Here is a 20,696-nt window from a genome sequence, read left to right on the forward strand (position 1 = left end):
GATGGTTTCGACTTGAACAAATGGCCAATTACAGGCACACGGAGGGCGGGCTCTATCGCAGCTGACATCATCATAAACCAATGGAGGGGGAAAGCTGTGGAGGTTGGTTGGCATGATGAACCAATCAAGTGTCGCGCTTTAAAAGTGGGCGTGAGTGGATGTTACACTGGGGCGAGTTAGCTCGGAAACTGGCTGGTATCGTCGGCTCCGGGGTAAGCTGTTTCTCAAGTAAATAAGCCTACTTAAGAGCCAAGATGGTGGCCTGAGGAGTGGTGGTTTCCGCTTTAATTGAGAACAAGGGGGCGGGTCTAGAACTGCATCACAGCTGATCTGGAGGTTTTCCCCCCCTTAAGTTGTTTTTTTGCAGAGAGGAGCTTTGCAGAGATTCACAGGGGGACCTCTCTCTTGTTTTCTTTCTCTGTCTTGTTATTTTAACATGGCGCTTATTTAAAACAAGAGCCGTTTCTTATTCTTGAACCAAACATAGGATTTTAACCCCAACGCAGTTTAATTATGCCACTTCTTTACAGAATAAACTGCTTTATGGCACATTTTCACCCGAAAATCCTCGTTTTTTTGTCAGCCACGGTGATTTTATCCCAGGTCTGACCCAGTTTTAGTATTTTTTTGTGCTCTGAAGCCTCCAATGTGTTAGTGCGAGCCGTGAGTGGAGATGTTTTCGGCAGGAGAGGAGGTTAATTCCCGTTTGTTTACCCCACTGAAGGAGTCTCATGGAGCTGCAATCTCCCCAACACTGGAGCTCAGTCTAACTACCATCTACACCGTCCTCTACTCTTTCCTGTTTGTTTTCGTCTACCTGCAGCTCTGGCTCATTTTGCACTACGGACACAAGCGCTTCAGCTACCAGAGTGTGTTTTTGTTTCTGTGTTTGCTGTGGGCAGCGCTGAGGACGACCCTCTTCTCTTTCTACTTTAAAAATGTGGTGCAGGCCAACCAGCTGCAGCCTCTGGCCTACTGGCTGCTCTACTGCTGCCCTGTTTGCCTGCAGTTCTTCACACTATGCCTGCTGAACCTCTACTTCACCCAGGTAAGGCTGCACTGCCTTTGTGTGTGGGTTTGAGGTAGTGAGAGAAAGAGTGAGTGGACGGTTTGTGTGTGACCTGATTTCACAGAAATGCTGACTCTGCACATTTGTTATCATTGTATTAGTTTGATGTCGAATTCAACCAGCAATTTCACATAAACACAAGCAAATAGTGCTGTTTTTATATTCTACTGCGTTATATTCACTGTCATGGATGAAGGTTGTTTATGCAGTGTCCTTAATTCCTTGTCTCAACATCCCTCAATGCCCTTTGGTCAAAAGCTCTGCAAGGATGATAACCCAGTTCAGCTTAAAAGTGCATCAATTTAAACCAGAAAAATCAATGCCAAACAGATTTTCCTGCATTGCAATTGCAGTAAAAAAGACAAGCTACACATAAACTACAACTCCCAGTAGGCCCTGACTGTGCTTTCTGACTTATGCTAGCCAGATGTATTTGATAGATAAGAAATAAAACACGTTGATAAATATTTGATAACTAATCCAATGCTTGTGGTTGATAAGAAGAGTTTAAGGTCATCAGCATACTATAAATGTACTATTTTTAACTCTATGAATGTGAACATGGTTTCAATTTTCATACTTTTCCCACTCACTATTTTATTTCCTAATATTTACTACTGTTTGACAAAATGTTTGAGGACTATGAGCTGGAAAATTGTAGCAAACATTTCTCATAACATTTTATAGGCAGAAAACTTGATTTGTTTGATGACTGCAAAGTAGAGCAGCATATCTAGCTTCAACTATAAACTATATTTTTCAAAATGAGGTGTCTGCTTCCTCAAAGCTGTGCTGTTTCAGAGAAATAGCACATAATTGCAAATTAACCATGTGACAATGTGCCAACTAGTAGAGTGAGTAAGGTTGCAAGGCAAGCAGTAGTTTTTCCAGGAAGTTGCACCTAGCTTAGAAATAGTCCCTCTCATAGCCTCTGCTAACACTACAATTTGCTGTTTTACAGTCTTACAAAAGAGGTTAGATGAAAAAAGGGAATATCAAGATTGATTAAGGCTAGCTGCCCCCCTGTTTCAAGCCTTTGTGTTAAGCTAAGCTATCCTTCTCTTGGCTTAATTTTAATAATGACAAACAGTTAAGTATTAGCATCAGTCTTCTTAGCTAACTCCCACAAACAAAGCCGAAGCTAATTTCCCAAAATGTAAAGTTAAGTTGAAGCTACTCATTACTGTGGGTGACAAATGTGAATATAAAGATTAAATATAACATACTAGTCTGTTGTTGAATATAAACAAAGCTATGCTTGTTTATTAAAAGACAAACAGAAAAGTAAGCGTTGGTAATGATGAAGGCTGTTGTGATGCTAGCTTCCCACAATGTCAGTTCTTTATTCAAGCTAGTTAGTATTGTGGGTGAAACAGGTGCAGAACAAGGCTACATTTAAGTTAATTGTTGAACCTAGCTGGTTTATATCAATAGACACCAATGGTACCTATCCCCCTACTGTTCACAAAAGCTATAGGTTCACGTCTCCACAGGAGCCTTTTTGGACGGGGTAGCCGCAGCTCAAATTAATGGCTAAAAATCTCCTAACATTTCAGCAACTTAGAAATATTTTAGTTAATCATGCCATCATCAACATTCATTTTGAACCACAGCTACCCCTCTCAAATATGGCGCCCATGTAGATGCATTTTGGAAGCCCAGAAACTGCTTTTTTGGTCCCATTTTTCAGTCCATATGCTAAGCTAACTGTTTCCTGGATTTAACTAGATATGTTAAATTCAGACAGACAGCCAAATATTATCTATCTTCTTGGCTAACCCCATGTGAAGAAAGTAAAGCTAATTTCCCAAAATCTTTTAGTTCAAGTTAGTTCAAAACTAGTTGGACAAATAGATGAATGTCTAGGTTGATTGCTAAACCAAGAATAAGCTAGGCTAGTCATTCTCCCATCGAGGCTGACAACCTCCTGGCTTATGCTAAATATCTGAGAAGCTGATGGAAGTATCAATCATCTTAGCTAACCTCCATGTTGAAGGCTATGATGCTAGTTTCCATAAATGTTAAATTTAAGTTTAAGATAGCCACCCTTGTAGGTGAAAAATGTGTAGAAATAGAGAAATAGATGTGATGCAGCATGTTAATTTATTGTTAAAAGTAGATTAATTTAGGTTAGTGGCCCCTTACAGCTTCTATGCTAGGCTAACATTCTCTTGGCTTAATCTTGATATTGACAAACAGTAAGTAGCCTCAGTCTCCTTTGCTAACTTCCACAAAAAAGGCCAAAATATAAAGTTAGATTCTAACATGCTAGTTTATCGTTCAACTTAAAAGCTAAGCTAAGCTAGCTTTGTATCTCCATTTCAAGTTTATCTATGCTAACATTCTTCTGGGTATAATGTAGCCTAGTTCGACAAACTGTCAACTAAGTGTTTATTATCTTTCTATCCAACCTCCTTGAAGACGGCTGTGATGTTAGTTCACCAAAATGCCAACTTTTTGTTCAAGCCGGTTGGTATTGTATGGGGGAAAGGTGCAGAAAGTTAGCATGTATGTTTATTGTTAAACCTAGCTAGTTTCTATCTGTAGATTTACATAAATGCAGCCTTGGCCATTACTGTTCATAAAAGGTAGCTTTATAACTCTGCAGGAGCCAATGCCAAATTAATGGCTGAAACATTTCAGCAGCTTATGAATATTTTGATTTTGGTTGGACATCATGTCATCATTAAATTACATTAATTTTGAGCCACGGCTACCCCCCTCCAAAATGGCACCCATGTCAGACCCCAAAGCAGCATATTTGTGGGTTTTTCCCCCCGTTTAAGTTTGTACACTTAATAAGCTAACATGTAAGAGTTCACAATCTTCTTTGCTAACCCACGCACCAGTTTTTTGTTCAAGCTAATTCAATAATGTAGCTCGGAAAAAAACTAGATCAACATTTAGGTTAATTGCTAAACAGTGAAAAGCTAGGCTAGCCGTGTCCTCTTTCAGCTTTCATGGATCCTAGGCTAACCGTTTCCAAGCTTATCTGACAAGCAGATGAGTATGCAGTATCACTCAGCTAATATCAATAAAGAAGGCTACGATGCTAGTTTACTTTAAAGTTAAATTATAGCTTAAGGTAGTAACAATTGAAGTACAAAATGCATAGAAATAGATGCAATACACCATGTAAATTTGATGTAATAGTTAGATTAAGCTAGGTTAGCCACCACCATTTTCAGTTTCTGTGCTAAGCTACGTTAAGCTAACTACCTGGCTTTAGCTTAACGTAGCTTAGCACAGAAACTGAAAATGTGACAGACAAGTTACTGTCATCAATCTGCTTCTTCTAACCCCCACAAAGACGGTTGTGACGCTTTTTCCTTAAGGTTAGTTTAGCCTAGTTCAAGCTAGCCATTGTTGAGGGTGAATGTATGTTTTGAAGTACTTCCTGTATCAGTTTTAAACATGTTCAAAAGAAGAGGGCAGACTGTTTTTTGGGTTGCTGTCAGCTTAAACGCTCCGCTAATGGACTTAGCTTATGTCTAAGGGTAGAAGATAGTAGAATCATCTGGTTATAGCCTGTGTTTTGGGCTTTTATTGACATTTTTCATTTCATAAATGGGCCATATGTTTGTGTTAGGTTTATACTCTCATCAACTGTGCCCATGGTGTAAGTGGAAGAAATAGAGGGACACAGCTGGTCAGTCACAGTTGTTTAACACCTGCCCACTCCAAATGTCAAAGACCTCTTTGTTCAGTCTCAGAAAAAAAAAAAAAACACCTACACGCTCTCAGCTGGTAGCACCACACTGGTTCACTTCAAACCGTCTGTGTCTTAACCGCATGTAAGAGTGAGAGGAGAAAGGACGCTCGTCCAACAGGCTGGGTGGAGATTAGGTAATGAAACCAGCAGTGTCATATGACTGCTGAATAAACATTTACCCCTATTAGCTGATCTGAGAAGAGTAAACAGCTCATTTCTTTTGAATAAATCTCTTTGGTTGTTGTTATATTTTGCACATAAGCAACAGAACTGACATCACATAGGTGGCTACAGTAGTCTCATACATTTTCTCTACCATAGCTGACAGTGTAGGGTTAAATATGTATGAAAAAGCATATGACTAGCCAGCTCATTGAACACATTTTTTCCTGTTTGTGGTTTCATGTCTGACCTGAGTAATTTATCAGATTCATATTTTCTGCTACAGTTGAAACTGGAACAGCCTCTTTCAGTCTGATATAATCAGTAAAACTGATATTGGAAGTCCACTTCAAAGTTGCTATGCCAGTAAACTATTATAAAAAATGACTCAAATGACTACTTTTAGAAATTTTCTCTTGCAGCAGAAGCCCAGCCGAGAAATATTGTCCAACTCTGCTGTTCCTCTCAGATTGAAAGAGCTTTCTAGCCCCTTTTAGCTCATTTTTTGGTTGCAGCCCTAGCAATTTAGTATGTTTACACTACAGTATATAGCAATATATACCCTCATTTGGCTGGTCACTATGTTCCTACTTTGTGTTGACCTCTCCAACGACATAGCAAACGGTATGTTTGATTGTCGACCACAGAATCTACTGTTTTGTTCTTTTGGCACAAATACGATGCATGCTGTCCCTCTATGTTTTGGTGATATTCATATGTAGATGACAGCAGAACTTCTGCTATCGTTTGCATTCATGCCTATTGACTTACAGGTCAAAGCCCGGCATGTAAACTTTAGAGCATGTGTGGAAAACCTGATCCAGAAAAAACTAAAATAATTTCCATACATTTCAAGGAGTATTTGATTAACATGTCAGTAGCAAAGCACCCTTGCAGTAAACAGTAGAAAGTGTGAAATGCTTGTGGCATGTTTTGAATGGGTTAAGTAGCGCATCCTGGTGGATAAATATAAAAATTAAAAATTGAAAGCTTGTAGTCCAAAAGGAAATCTTAAAGGGATACTTGAACATTTTGGCAAATTCGCCCATGGCCATAATCCCTATAGTCTTAGTAATAGGTTCGTTACCTTCAGTTGTCGGTGCAAGCTGTTTCTAGATCGGCTGCTGCCGAGTTCGGAGCTGCTGTGCCAACTCAATGTAAGCAGACGATATTCCGGCTTTCCCTCATCAAACTCATCAAATACACAATCCAACAACTCCAAAGCGCTCTCGTGGACAAGTTGTGACCTGTACATTCACCACGCTATGAAATAATAACGTATACTTATGTAACATTACGACACATGAAGCAAATACTCGGAACTATTTCTTGAGTAAACCACTGGGTGGAGTGACACAGTGCAGCAGCCATGTCTGGAGTGTAGTTCTGACTTTGCATTTAGCTCTAAAACATCTCCGTCTCGGAACGTTCCATGATTATTTCATAGCATGGTGAATGTGCAGGTCACAACTTGTCCACGAGAGCGTTTTGGAGTTGTTGGATTGTGTATATGATGAGTTTGATGAGGGAAAGCCAAAAATAGTGTCTGTCTCCATAGCGTTAGCTGCACAGCTGATATATCAGTCCCCCCAGACTAGAAACAGCTTGCACCGACAACTAAAGGAAGTGAACCTATAACTAAGGCCTAATAGGAATTATGGCAATGGGCAAATTTGCCAAAATGTTGAAGTATCCCTTTGATATTTTAAAGCTCCTGTGACTGATTTTCAACTAGCAATGACACAAAATTGATACTGATGCCTTGTTATGACCTAGAGAAACTAACTAGGCAAAAAATGGGCAACTTTTTGCTTTTTTGTGCAGTAATTTTTAAAACCTGGAACCACTGGAGCGGGGTGGGTGTCGGACAGTGTGATCCCTTCTAAAAAATATATTTTTCACAGCAATTTTCACCTGATATCTTTAAAAACAATACTTATATAGTTTAAGGACAAAAGTAGCAAAGAAATAAGAAGTGCTGCTTGGTCCACAGGGGGCGCTGATTTCTCTTACAGGAGCTTTAAGGTGAAACTACAAGTACCCTTGTTTAAATGTGGAGTAAGAGCGTCACTGATTTCTTTTTAATCATCCATGAAAGGTCACTTAAAATTTTCTGTTCAAAAAGTAACTGAAACGACAGATGTGTTCAACCATTTAATCTTTCAAATTATGAAGCTGAAACAGAATTATATGGAGCTTTAATTAAGTTATTTACTTATTAAGGTTGCCTTACTTTGCAAGATGTTGATAGAGCCCAAAATGCACATTAACTACAGTACTTGCTAGACTGCTTAAATCACAGATAATGTGTCATTTAGTGAACTAGAGTAAATTATTAGTGACTGTAATTAGTGTCTCACAGCCTCTTTAAAGAGTTCACTCAGCAATAAACTCCAGAGCTGATATAACATCATACCACCATGACACGGTCTGCCACCTGACATGCATGTGTGGAAATACTTGAGTGTAGTGTTTTTTTCTGATGAGTCAGGCTGTCATGACCCATGATTTACTTCTCTTTTATTGCACTTTAAGATCCTTTTTATTGGAGATAATGAGTACATAAAATGTGCCTTTTTATATCAGTGGTAGCCCCCTCTGGTGAGAGAAAATCTCTGTTGTAGCAACATTTTGCTTAAATGTTCAGATGCATGTATAGGTTACATAATGTATGTAATCTGTCAGTGTTTGTTGGCTGGTTGCTTCATCTCTTGGTTACAAATTACCTCCTCTTGGCCTACATTCCTGCACAAAAGCCTGAGTGCATATTTTGTTTAACTCAGTGTTGACAATGTTGGGCAATCCTGCAGATTTTCGTCAACATGATAGGTCTACTTTAGTGTGAACACAGCATATTTACTATTACTTTTAATATGATGGGAAGCTTTTATAGCCATGGAGACTTCATGTTTGTGCGCCTGCATTTTCAAAAACTAAACAACATTCTAGGAAGTGAGTGAACCGTATCAGCTGAAGCCAGTGTCCCAGCTTTTGTGTACTTACAGTGGACTTGTGTGCAGTTTGATATTTTTTAAGGCCACCACTTTTGTCCTTATCTACAGTTTGGTTTGAACAGTATTGAACGCCAGAGATTTTACAAGCAGTAAAAATGCTGCTATCATAATGTCCCTTAAATGGATTTTATTGTATAAGAGTACTGCTTCATTCTCCACATGGCGTAGCCAGTAGTCAGCATGTCCCTCTTGCTCTCTGAGAGAGGTGCTTATGCCATAAACATACCTTTAAAGGACATGGTGACAGACTTTTTGGCAAATGAATCTTTTTAGATTGAAATGACGACTCAGACAAAGACTGTAAGCTACTGAAGGGTTCTGATGTGTCATTCATGGACGGGCCGGTTTTACAACCTGGCTCCGGTTTGAGAAATGGTTTGCCCTTTTCCCCCTTTTGGTTGTTGTTTTAAATGCATAGAAAGACAACTTGGTACCAAATAAAGAGCTTTTTGGGAGCTGAAAGTCCATCTCTTATTACTGAGTGGAGCCTGATGATCCAGATCTCCAAAAAGAGTTGGAATTCCCATCACATCCACGCTTACTGTTTTGTAGTGGTTTCTTAGCTAGCCAGTTAAGGGGGGCCCTGTGTAATATTCTTTCTGGGGGCCCAAAATCCCTAGCTACATCCCTGAATGCCACTACTACTCCTAGGTGCCTCATAAATTAAAAAATACTGAAATATCCCTTTAAGGAAGACATTTTATTGACTAATGTATCAGCAACATTTCGTATTAACTTGATAAGAATATCAGTTTGTCTGGTATGTTTTTCCCTGGACTAGTCCAAGCATTTTATGAGGTTATCTTTTGTGTTAAAGCAATTGAATTGTCCATGTAAATCAGTATTAGTGTGATGTTTTTGTTCTCCATGAAGTCAACAGTGGTGCTGACTATTACTTGTCTAACCTGTTCCAAATTCCCCCTTTATCTCTACCCCGGTACATCCAGAGCACATATAGAGAACAAATGTCAATGTTTCACTATAAGTAAGAGCCCAAACAAAAATCCAGTGACTTGCTGAAATCTTTGTGCTGACGTGTTCCCAGTTTTGAAGGGACTACCTTAAAAAATGTCAACACAAGTCAAATGTAAGCACAAAATCTAGGACACCAGCCTCAAATGATCTCACTCACCTCCTGGAATGACTTTTTTGTTTTTTGAAAGATGTTTTTAGCGATACAAACATGCCCCAAAATTGTCCTTAAATTTACACCAGTTTGAGCTGTTTAAATAACTTATAATTATTAAATCTGACTGTTAATTAGATTTACAGCTGAGCCAGACTTCACTGAGTTCTTAAAATCCTTTAATTGCACACTAATCTACTGTTAATAAGCCCATAAGCTCATTTTAGCACGTTCAGTCAATAGTTACACAAGTAAGCTTTGCCATGTTTGTCATGTATTGTTTGAATTTTCTCAGTTTAAATGTGTGCCTACTTCAAAATAAAACCCTGTCTCTCCGTCATAAAATTGCTTGATACACTTTAATAGGATGAATTATTTTAATACAGGTAATGGTGCTTTTGTGGTGATGTTTTATCCTGTTTTTCAGGTGATGTTTAAGGCGAAAGCGAAGTATTCCCCAGAGCTCACCAAATACAAGTAAGTCCCTCTTAATGCACAAAGTCCTTCCTTCTATGCACAGTCAGCCCTTTTCCTCCACTTTAATTTGTTTCTTTTTGTTTCGACGCCATGAATTTAAATATGTTGTTTATGTGTACTCACTGTCTCTGCAGGGTTCCTCTGCGTTTGTTCTTCCTCTGTCTCAGTATATTCTTCCTGGTAGTGAATTTAACATGTGCATTGTTAGTGCAAGGAGCTCTGGAGCGCTCTGAGTCACCAAGGTAAACAAACAAACAAAAAAGCACCATCAATAAAATATATCCTTCATATGCTAAGCTCCATGCCTGTGTACTTGAGTTAACCACCTTTATGTCTCCAGTGATGGGGGTGTCAGACATGCAGTCCTGGCCCGGGTCTTGATCAACGACAGTCTCTTTGTCCTGTGTGCTGTGTCTCTGGCTGTGTGCATCTTCAAGATAGCCAAAATGTCCTCTGCCAATGTTTACCTTGAATCAAAGGTAAGAAAATCACAGTGTTTGTCTAATTAATCAGGTAAAGTCCTTCTTTTAATGCTTATGCCAAGAAAAGTCAACACTTTAGTCTTTTTACAAAATATTTAAGTACATTTAATAAACAGAGGTATTGGATAAATGCTTGGTATCATTCTTGATATTTAGTTTTAGCATAGAGGAGGTTTTCAGGTAATAGCTTGGTAGCAGTTAGCATAGTGTAGCTTAAACTGTAAAACTAGCTATGTGGACATTTCTACATTTAAAAAATAAACTTTTGGGAACTTGTCAGTTTAATTTATTTGCAGGGGTCACTCCTGTCACTCACTTTCCTTTTGTTAGCTTTAGCTTGCTAATGCCACACAGAGGTTAAATGAAAGAACACAGCCACTGGCAGTAGTTATGCTAACAAAGATTAGTAAATTAGCCTAAATAAGATATGAACTGTGTATGGATACCAAAGCACGCAAGCCTCTATAGCACTAGGTATGTTAGCATGAGAAAGTGTCATTAGCATAAATAAAAAAATCCTGCTCCAGTGTTTACCTTGAATCAAAGGAACAGTACAGTGCTTTACATGCTAATTTGTATAAAGCCTAGGCAAAATACTTGTACTAGTGCTGAGGTGAAAAAAACAATATTAGATTTTCATACAAAAACATTTAAGTATTCAATTAAGTAAGGCATTAAAAACACTTGAGAACAATCAAGATATTCTGGTTTTATATATGTTTCATATCGAGGAAGTTTTCAGGAAGTAGCAACCATGTAGTTTTAGCACAGTGTAGCTAAAATTCTCAAGGAAAATGGCTAACAAGTGGTTGTTTTTACAAACTTAAGGTGGAGGCACATTTATGAGAAGGGTCTGGCTGCAGACTGTTCGCCTGAGACAAGGTATCTCAGAGAAGAAGTGCCGTAATTTTCTGTTACAACGTATTTCCAGCTTTAGATTTTTTTATTCATCTTCATTCATGAACAAATTTTGTCAGTAAAATTCATGAAATGCCCAAATTGCTGACATTACAGACCCAAGCTACATAACTACATTAATTTATTATGAAATTAAAGTTGTGTAGACCTGTTTTACAAGTAGATACATGAACGAAGGCTCACTTTAGCATTGTTAGCTGTAGCTAAAGCTTACATAGCTAAGATAGCTGTGTAATCCATGTTACTATGTAAGCCAATGTAGCTAAGTGATCTTCAGCCATGTGAGCTTTTGCAAATGTAGCTAAAGCTATCTTACATAGCTGCTTTGTGAGCTTAGCTTGAGCTACGTTAGCTACTAAGCTATGACCTCCAAAATCTATTAATTTAATTTTAAAGTCCACGTGTAGATTTGTGCCAAGTAAGACAACAATCCCCCAATGCATTCTTGTGCTCACAAGATATGAGTTTACAATAACCATTGACCTTTGACCTCCAAAGTTTATTCAGATGATCCTAGAGTCAGTGTGGACATTTACACCAACTTTGACGAAAATCCCTTCATCCATTCTTAAGATAACTTGTTCACATGGAAGGCTTTTAGAGGCAAACCATAGTCGCAATTCACATTAGCATAAAAGTACAATTAGCACGACCAAAGCTCCTGCTGTACAATAGCAAAGTACAATAATTTTAGCTATAATTTGTTTTAGCATGAACTTCTTTTTGTTAAGTATTAAGATAAATGAAAAAACAGATAATATCTACATATTTGTTGGTGTTAAACATCTCCAAGGACTACTGCTTTGAAGGGAAGCTTTTAAAACAAATAGCATAAATACAAGATTTAGCCTACTGTATTAGCCTGCATACTTGAAATGAAGCTCCAAAGTCAAACAGAGCTTATCAATAAAGCATTGATCATAGAGGCTAACATTTATTTATTTATCGAACATTTTATTCAATAGCTATCACACCCAGAAACAATTTTGAGGCTAAACTTTGACCCCATTAATAAATGCTGATGTTAACAGCAGCCCTGGCAGACATAGTTGCAACCGAACCCCTAGACCCAAACCAATCGTACCATCAAAGCTTTGCACTTAAATGCTTCTAAACTTATTTCAGTTTTTATTTAACAGTTATGAAATTTAGAGCTTTGACTCGACTGCTAGATGCTAAGAGCTAACACAGTAGAAGTAGAGCAAAAGTACAGGTTTCTCTTTTTGGGATGTAGTGCACGTTTCACCCTAAACTTTTGTGATACATCCATCTAAAAGCATTGGTGCTGATTATTTTCAAACTACATCCGTCACTAGTGGAAATTATGGTCTGCAGTTGTGTGCAGAATGCTAAATTTATGTCCTTTAATAATTGATTGCTAGCTCAGAGCCTGACATTTTGGTGTAGCAAAAGCCTCAGTCATTTTGGTGGATCAAGTCTGTGGCCCATATCCGACATTCAATTACAGGCCAGTAGCCGTCTGATACATGAGCATGAGCTTGTAATAAGCACAGTAACTCTTCCCCCCAGGGTACATCAGTGTGCCAAGCGACTGCCATTGGAGCCGTGGTGATTCTGCTCTACACATCCAGAGCCTGTTACAACCTGGTGGTGGTGGCAATGTCGCCACAAGACAGGCCGAGTCCCTTCAACTATGGCTGGTACAGCGTTTCAGATCAGGTATTTCACCAAGCATCTTCAGTTATTGATGGAAAATAAGCTTTGTGAGTGTGTTTGTGTAGACAGTCTATCTTAGGAGATTTGGGGAAGCAATGCTTAGTGGGGTAAAGGGCTTTGTTAGGCTATAAATAACCCTCTGTGTCTGTGTGTCCTGACCTACATCAGGGCTCAGGCCTTGGGATGAAGAGCCCGTTTTAAAGGGCTCGATCCTGGGTGGATGATATACACGCCCACAGAGGTCTACATAATCTGACATCACAAATTATTGCTTTAATCTGTCTGCATACCAGATGTCAGACTAGCATTTTAACATTTTAACATTTTATGTCCTTTCATGAAAGTAAGACTTACATGTGGGCTATTACATCTTTATATGATTAAATCTGTTTTACATAATAAGAATTAAGATTTTTCCCTGCATTTGAGTTCAAGATTGTATTGTACCTTAACAACTGCAATTCTGCATCACTAGCAGGGATACATCACCAGTACAAACCATGTGTTTGCATGCTAAATAAAACAAAATAAGCAATGTGGGGTAAAAAAAACAAAAAAACAAAAAAAAAAACAAAAAACAAATATGTAGCTGTATTGTGACAATGTTTTTAGGAGATATTGCTCAGGGTCACTAAGACATCTCATTAAGTAAGGTCGCAGTGACCTTTGACCTCCAAAATCTAATAGCTTAATCCTCAAGTCTAAGTGTTGGTTTGTGCCAAATTTAACAAAAATCCCCCAATGCATTCTTGAAATATTGTGCTCATGAGATTTGAGGTCACGATGACCTTTGACCTCTGACCTCCAAAATTCAATTAGACCATCTTTGAGTCAGAGTGGACATTTATGCAAAATTTGAAGAAAATCCCTTCTGCTAGTCTTAAGATATCATGTTTAAAAGGTGCAATACTGGTTGTACTGTTAGCATGCTAACACAGTAGCTTACGTTAGCATCTGTTAGCTAACCATGTTATTAGGAATGGAAGCAGATTCCAATCAAGAAAAGACATGAGGACAAAAATATTTAGATTTTCCTTATGAAAGTTATGTTTATATAAAACACAAGTTCACAGGAATTACTATTAGAGGCATTAAAACCATAGCCACAAGTCACCTTAGCATAAAATATTATTAGCATGAACCAAACTCCTGCTGTACAATAGCAGAGTACAATTATTGTAGCTATAAGTAGTTTTAGCACAAACTTCTTTTTGTTAAGTATTGAAATAAAAAACCTGACTGTATCTATATATGTATATATGTTAGCGTAAATCTTGTAGGACTACTGCTGTAAGGAGAGGCTTTCAAAAAAGTAGCATAAATACAAGGTTTTAGCCGACTTTATTAGCATGCATTCTTGAAATTAAGCTCTAAAGTCAAACAAAGTTCATCAAGAAAGCACTGATCATAGAGGCTAATTTATTTCTCTATTTTTTTATTAAGTAGCTGTCACCCACAGAAACCATTTTGAAGCAAAACTTTGACCCATTGATGAATGCTAATGCTAACACTAGCTCTAGCAGACATAGTTTCAACTGAACCCCTAAACCAGTACCAAACTTACTAACAAAGCTTAATGTTGTGGTTTTTTAAACACATATTCTGAATTTGATGCCTGCAATATGTTCCAAAATAGTTGGGACACTGTAAGAAAAGACACCCCCCCACCCCCATCCAAAGTAAGCATCTTTGATGGTTTTGGGGTGTATTAGTGCCCTTGGCATGGGCTACTTGCACATCTGTGATAGCACTATTTATAATAATGGTCATAGATTCCTATGGATTAAAGAGCAAAAGCACCATCCTGGTTGTTAATAGGGCAAAGAGTAAAAGCCAGCAATTGTGATGATGTGGGGTGTATTAGTGCTTATGATATGGGTAACTTACACATCTGTGGAGGCACCATTAATACTAAGAGGCTCATACAGGTTATGGATTTGCATATGCATTCATCCAGATGATGTCTTTTGCTAGCAAGATAATGCTAAGCCGCATTCTTCCTGAGTCACAACAGCATGGCTTGACAGCGAAAGAGGTACTAGACTTAGGCCTGAAGGCAGTCCAGACTTGTCTCTTATACAAAAATATAGATGGTGTATTGTTAAGTGTAAAATATAATAATGGAAACCCAGACTATTCCAATTTCAGTACTTCAGCAATAAGTGTCCTCTGTCCCTAGATGCAAACAGTTTTGTTTGAAGTAAAGGTGGTATAAAACAGTGGAAAGCAAGCTCCTGTCCCAACTTTTTTTAAATGTGTTGCAGGTATACTGTCAGAATGTGAGTACATTTCAAAAATGAAGTGGATTATATTTGTCGAAAGAGTTTAACATTAAATATCTTGCCTCTCTGTTGTATTCAGTCGACTATATGTTGAAAAAGATGTGCAAATCACTGTTTAAGTCACATTTTTCTCAATGTCCCAGCTTTTTTGAATTCTTATGTTTCTAGGTCATCATTGTAACTAAACATCCAGCTTCTTCAGTGAACCCAAACACAGTGAGACTACTATTAGCTTAACCACCAATATCTGATAGTGCCTAATTTAAAGAGGAAAGGTTAGGCCGTTCAAAGCTGAATTACAGGAAGAGTTGAAATGCACTTAATCACTTTTCCACTAGTTTAGCTGAGAAGACTGATTCATCGCTTATATAACTCATTGCAAAAACCTTATTTCCTTAAATGTCAAACCTTGTGTAGGTCAGTCCTTCTTGTTGAACAAGTAGAACCAAATGAAAAAGGACGTAATGAGAAATATTTACAGTGTTTTTGTGGTTTTTTTCCAGGCTGACGTGCAGGAGATCAGCGGGGAAGCCTACATCATATTTGGAATTATTCTGTTCTTTTGGGAGCTGCTGCCTACTAGCTTAGTTGTGGTTTTCTTCAGAGTGCAAAGACCCAACCAAAACCTGGTAAAATTACACAATAAGGCACAAATGCTAGCAATAATCATTCAAAGCGATAAACCTTATAAAAGCTTTAATACTTTTGTCTATCAGGCTCCAGGAGGGATGATCAACAGCCATAGTTTCAGCTCCAGAGCTTATTTTTTTGACAATCCTCGACGGTATGATAGCGATGATGACTTGTCCAGGGGGATCAACAGCAGGAGTGATCGAGCCAGGTGGGGATACATTCACATATAAAATCAAAAATCAATAACCACTTCAATAGGACTTATCTTTGACGTGTTCCTCTTTCAGCCTCCTCTCCACAACTCCCCAGCTGGGAACATCGAGTTGGTACGGCTCCATCCAACGTAACGGGACTCTGACCGCAGGCTTAGCGTCTGGCCAGCAGCCTCCCTCTTCCACAGCACCCCTCCTCTTCGCCTACGGGAACATCCAGACTCACCCGCACCACCATCACAACTACTACTCCACCCCCCAGAACAACAACTACCACCACCATCATCACAGTAACTTCTATTCCACGCCACAGAATTACTACTGCGGGTCACAAACGTATTTCTGCACCCCTCAGAATTAAGCGGGATCCACTGTAGGAATGAAGAAGACTGAGGAATAACAATTTCCTGACACGTCACAGCAGGTATTTATGACTAGGATGTTGTTTGGGACCAAGAAATGTGTCCAATAACTGAAGAAATATGGTGGTGTTGTTTTTATGCTGGGGTTATGGACCAGAATTAAAGCAAGCACAGGCTAAGGACAAGGGTTAGCACTGACAGCTAATACGGCTAAAAGAGCAGCGACCAAACTTTGTCCCGTTCAGCTCAGATTTCTTCCAGTCATTTCTCCAATTGGAATAATGCCCAGATAATCACTGCTCTTCCCATCATTCCTTATAAATTCAATGAAATTAAGCTTCTACAGTACTGTTTATAGACTAGCTGAGTAGTGGCTAAGCTAACATGGCTAATGCTATCCTGAAAGGTTATCAAAGGCATATATTAACTCACTTAGTGACTTTTTTGGTTTGAAACTTGTTTTAAAGGGTACGATTATGTTAGTCAATCTAATTAGCATAAAAAATAAGCTAGAGAGGAGTGTTGAATCTTAGGCTGCTAGCTAATGAAAACTTCTAAGATAAAAACCAAAAGATATAATTTAATGGTCAATGAATGTTATGGCAAAATGATTTTTTAACTGAAATGAGAAATCTAAAATGTACAAAAATTGGGATTCAAAACATGGAAAACAAAAAAACACCTTTTTTAAAAATCATATTTCATGGCTCGTATTTTGGTTCCCGTTTTCCATGTGTTGTTTTCTTATTTCTAGACTGTACTGTGGAAACAGCTTGTCTCTTGATTTTGTATTTCTCATTTCGAATAAAAAAAATCTTGGCTGCGAAGTACACAGGCCATTTAGGTCAGATTCATTTCTGGCAGTTTTACTTTCTGTTTGAAACAAGCCTCAGAAATCCAGATAAACCCTTGTATTTGTGTTTTTTGTTTTGTTTTGTTTTGTTTTTTTCCTGTCTTTTTTTTTGACAGAAGACTGGAAAAAAACAGAGCAATTACATTTTTTCACTACTGGAAAAAAATGAAAAACGAAACAAAAAACCTAACCCCAAAAACGAGCCATTCTTGCTTTTTTTTTTGTTTCAGTCACAAAATTGGAAAATACAAATTTTAAAATTGGGTCCAATTTTTGTTTTTTCTCAATTCCATTTTGTTGTCTTCTATTTTTAATTAAGTACTTTAGGAAAAAGAAAACATGACCAACTTGGAAAGGTGAGCATTTCAAAATAAAAGCCATATCAAAATTAAACCCTACGTATCTATCCACTACATTTTACCATATAATTATAGGCCTAATTTCTCTATACAGTGTGTTGAAAAAATAACATAAAGAGCAAAAATAATTTTGATTTAACAAACTAGATAAATATTTGGAGGTAAATAAATAAATCTCAGTAAATAAGCCTGGACTCCATGAGGTATTTATCTATGTACCCAGCACAAGTCAGATTTTCGAATCATGATTGTATTGTTTGGTGGAAAGGTTTATTTATTATCATGTATTCTAAATAAATAAAGAAGTAAATAACTGTGTTTTATTACATGTATTTTAAAACATTGTTTAGAGAAAAAAGGCATATTATTATACTGTAAAACACAGTGGATCTGTAGGCTTTTAATTTGACATGAGGGCTTTTATTTTGAAATGTTCACCTTCCTCAGTGAGTCAGTCCTCTTGTTAAAACAAGAGAACAAAAACAGAATTGCCTCAAACCAAAACTGATCAGTTTGTGGAATTTTTTCCAAAGTTTTCCAATTTTGTGACTGAAACTAAAGTACATTGAAAATTGTTGTTTTTTTTTTCAGTTTTTTCAATTTTTTTTCAAGACATAAAAAAACATCACAAATGGAACTGGTAAAAAATAAACTGACCTGTTTACAAGGGACATTTAACTGTTGGAGACTTTCTGACAGGAGTTAGCTGGGGCTAATTTACCATTTGCTGGTGCAACAGGGAGAGCTAGCTTACAGCCATGCTAACAGCTAGCTTAAACGCAATTCCTCAAACCAAGGACGTTTTCACTGAAAAAAGGAAACAAAAAAAGAGTTTTAAATGTAAAGCAATCACAAACTAGCTATCAAGTTTATATTTCTGAAGCAGTGCTTGTTTATTTTCAGAAATTAAAGTTCCACAGACACTGCTAGGAAGCTAGCTTTAGACGTTAGCTTGCTTAGTCTAACCCACTTTACCGGAGTCTTGAGTACTTTGTCATGTAAAATAAGCTTTTTCCAATTTTCATAACTGTCTGTTATGAAAATACTGGTCAGTTTATGTCAGTGTTCACAATTAGCCGCCATATTAACAGCTTACAATCGCTAAAAAAAGAAAAAAAAAAAAAAAAAAAGCGAAACCTAAACCTATATGTAGCTGCCATATTGGTGTTAAATCCAACTTAGTAAGCTTGGACATGTGTAAAATATGTAACATCAAACAAATTTGAATGACTAGTTAAGGCTTTGGCTAGATCATGGCATTGCTGTTTGAAGAAATATCAACAGCAGGCTACCTAACCCACAATAATAGGATGGAGACAGTGTGAGAGCAGAGGCAGGAATTTCATACACTGTTAAGTAACGTATGGGATTAAAGGACATATCATAGATTTATAAAAGATCAGAGTAACATACAATCATTGAAATCAGCCTACAGATTGTGCATTAAAAAGGGGGAAATGTATCGGAAGCCTATTTTTGACCAAAAAACTTTGATGTGATCTGATCTTTTGTGACCTGTGAGGCAACAATTTGCACTTGGAAGATTCAGAGAAAAGGCTTTCAGGCCTGAATGTAGGACTTCAGCTCCTACTTGTTTTATGTATTTTCCTCAATCATCGTCTGTATTCTATTTTACTATTTATCCTTTGAAAAAGGAAACATCAACGTGCCATCACATGTTGTCATATCTAATTGTTTCATTCCTTATGGAAACTATTTTTGCACAAGAAATGTTGAAATGTTTTTAATTGTGTCTTGGAGTTAATCGATTCCTAATCCATGTGTGTGACGTGACATTTTGAGTCAGTATGTGTGATCCTAGATTTTTGTTCAGAAGTTTTAATATGCTTTTATACATGTTTTTATGTTGATTTTTTTGTTTAACAGATTTTTATATTTTATTTTTTATCAATTACCTTCTCCTATAGTACGGAAACCCATAGAGGAAATGCATTCACACAGCTTATTTCCCCTGTAATAACTTCACAAGACTGCAATTTTGGGTGGTGGCAGTAGGTCAATAGAGGGCGCCAGAGTGCTGCCCTGTTGTCATCCTGTTAGCTAAAATTTACTCATTATCCCAGGAAATCAGAGACAAATAGAACACATGGATGCATGTCCTCTAAAGTTTCCGTACCTATAGTTTTCATAAGCTCACAATCTCATGACAGACTGCAGTTATATTTCACCTTGATGGAACATTTTCATACATGACCCAGTTTTTAGGCCAAAATTAATACTCTGTTTTTCCAAACTGATGATAAATAAACACCCATGTGTTTTTGTGCACACTTCAGCTCTCATGAAACTGTAAATAAATGACCATGTTAACTTTGACTTCATCCAGAAAAACAAAAAAGCATAGTATCAATTTAAAAACTGTAGTGGGAATTAAAGCTCCTGTGAGGAACTTTTCATTTGCTGATTTTGGTGTCCTCTATGGTCAAAGTCGTAGCTCGCTTTTCTGATCTTGTCCTGTAGATGTCCAAGTTTTAGTAAAAAATCCCTCTATACTGTGCTTTGTTGGACAGCACTTCATGTGACACCTACCCTGTTGCATCCCTTTCAATTACATTTGAAATAACTCTTTGGAAATAGTCAGTCTTTATGCTGATGATCTTCTTTTCTTTAATGGGCCATAAAGAAAAATAACAAAAAAATATCAGCTTGTTTCACAAACATTTAAAAATTCCTCCCAGGAGCTTTAAGTTGTCATTTTTTGGTCCAGATATTTACCTATTTCAGAACATCTGTAGAGCATGCTTCTGCATCAAGAACTGTCACATTCTCCTTCCAGGGTGATATTATTTATGTAAAACTGATACTTGCTCTATCTGTGATCAAAGCAGACTTAATTGTGTTATGTTATGGATTGTTTTATTGTGGCCATACTGAATGTAACCTATTGTGCGACCGTTCACTAACGATGTATGCAAGAAAAAGCACTACCATGTTTAAATAAAGGCCTACTGCACTGTTTTTAAAACAGAAATGAATCTGAATTGTAAATTTAATGTTTCAACTTGTGTCATTTTTGCACCAAATAATCTGGCTGCAGACCGCAGATTTAATATCACCACTGTGAGACACCGCCGTCATCGCTGTCAGAGCTGAAGGGACGTAAATTGTCAGTGTAAAACTTTGAAAGCTTTCTTAAATATAGCTTTATGGACAAAATATGGCAGTTACATTCATGAAATAACCACACTGCAAACATTATAAACTAAGCAATATTACATAAAACTGAAAAAAAGGTTGACGGTCTAATCCAGGATAAAATAAGCTTTGCTAGCCATGTTTTGTTATTACATAAGCCAGTGTAGCTACATTAGCTTTATCTCAAGCTAACAGAGGTAAA

The 20,696-nt window shown here is 37.4% G+C and overlaps 1 protein-coding gene across 1 annotated transcript; it reads left to right on the forward strand.

Annotated features, from left to right (window-relative positions):
• The first annotated feature begins 350 nt into the window (after nt 1-350).
• gpr137c (G protein-coupled receptor 137c) lies at nt 351-20,307 on the forward strand. The gene is made up of 8 exons (XM_041781953.1): nt 351-1,048; nt 9,511-9,560; nt 9,695-9,802; nt 9,901-10,039; nt 12,491-12,640; nt 15,423-15,548; nt 15,636-15,760; nt 15,840-20,307. The coding sequence occupies exons 1-8, from the start codon at nt 674-676 to the stop codon at nt 16,123-16,125; spliced, it is 1,359 nt and encodes a 452-aa protein (XP_041637887.1). The 5' UTR covers nt 351-673; the 3' UTR covers nt 16,126-20,307.
• The last annotated feature ends 389 nt before the right edge of the window (nt 20,308-20,696 follow it).

The sequence above is a fragment of the Cheilinus undulatus genome, linkage group 24 (assembly GCF_018320785.1).
Source record: "Cheilinus undulatus linkage group 24, ASM1832078v1, whole genome shotgun sequence".
Lineage (NCBI taxonomy): Eukaryota > Metazoa > Chordata > Actinopteri > Labriformes > Labridae > Cheilinus > Cheilinus undulatus.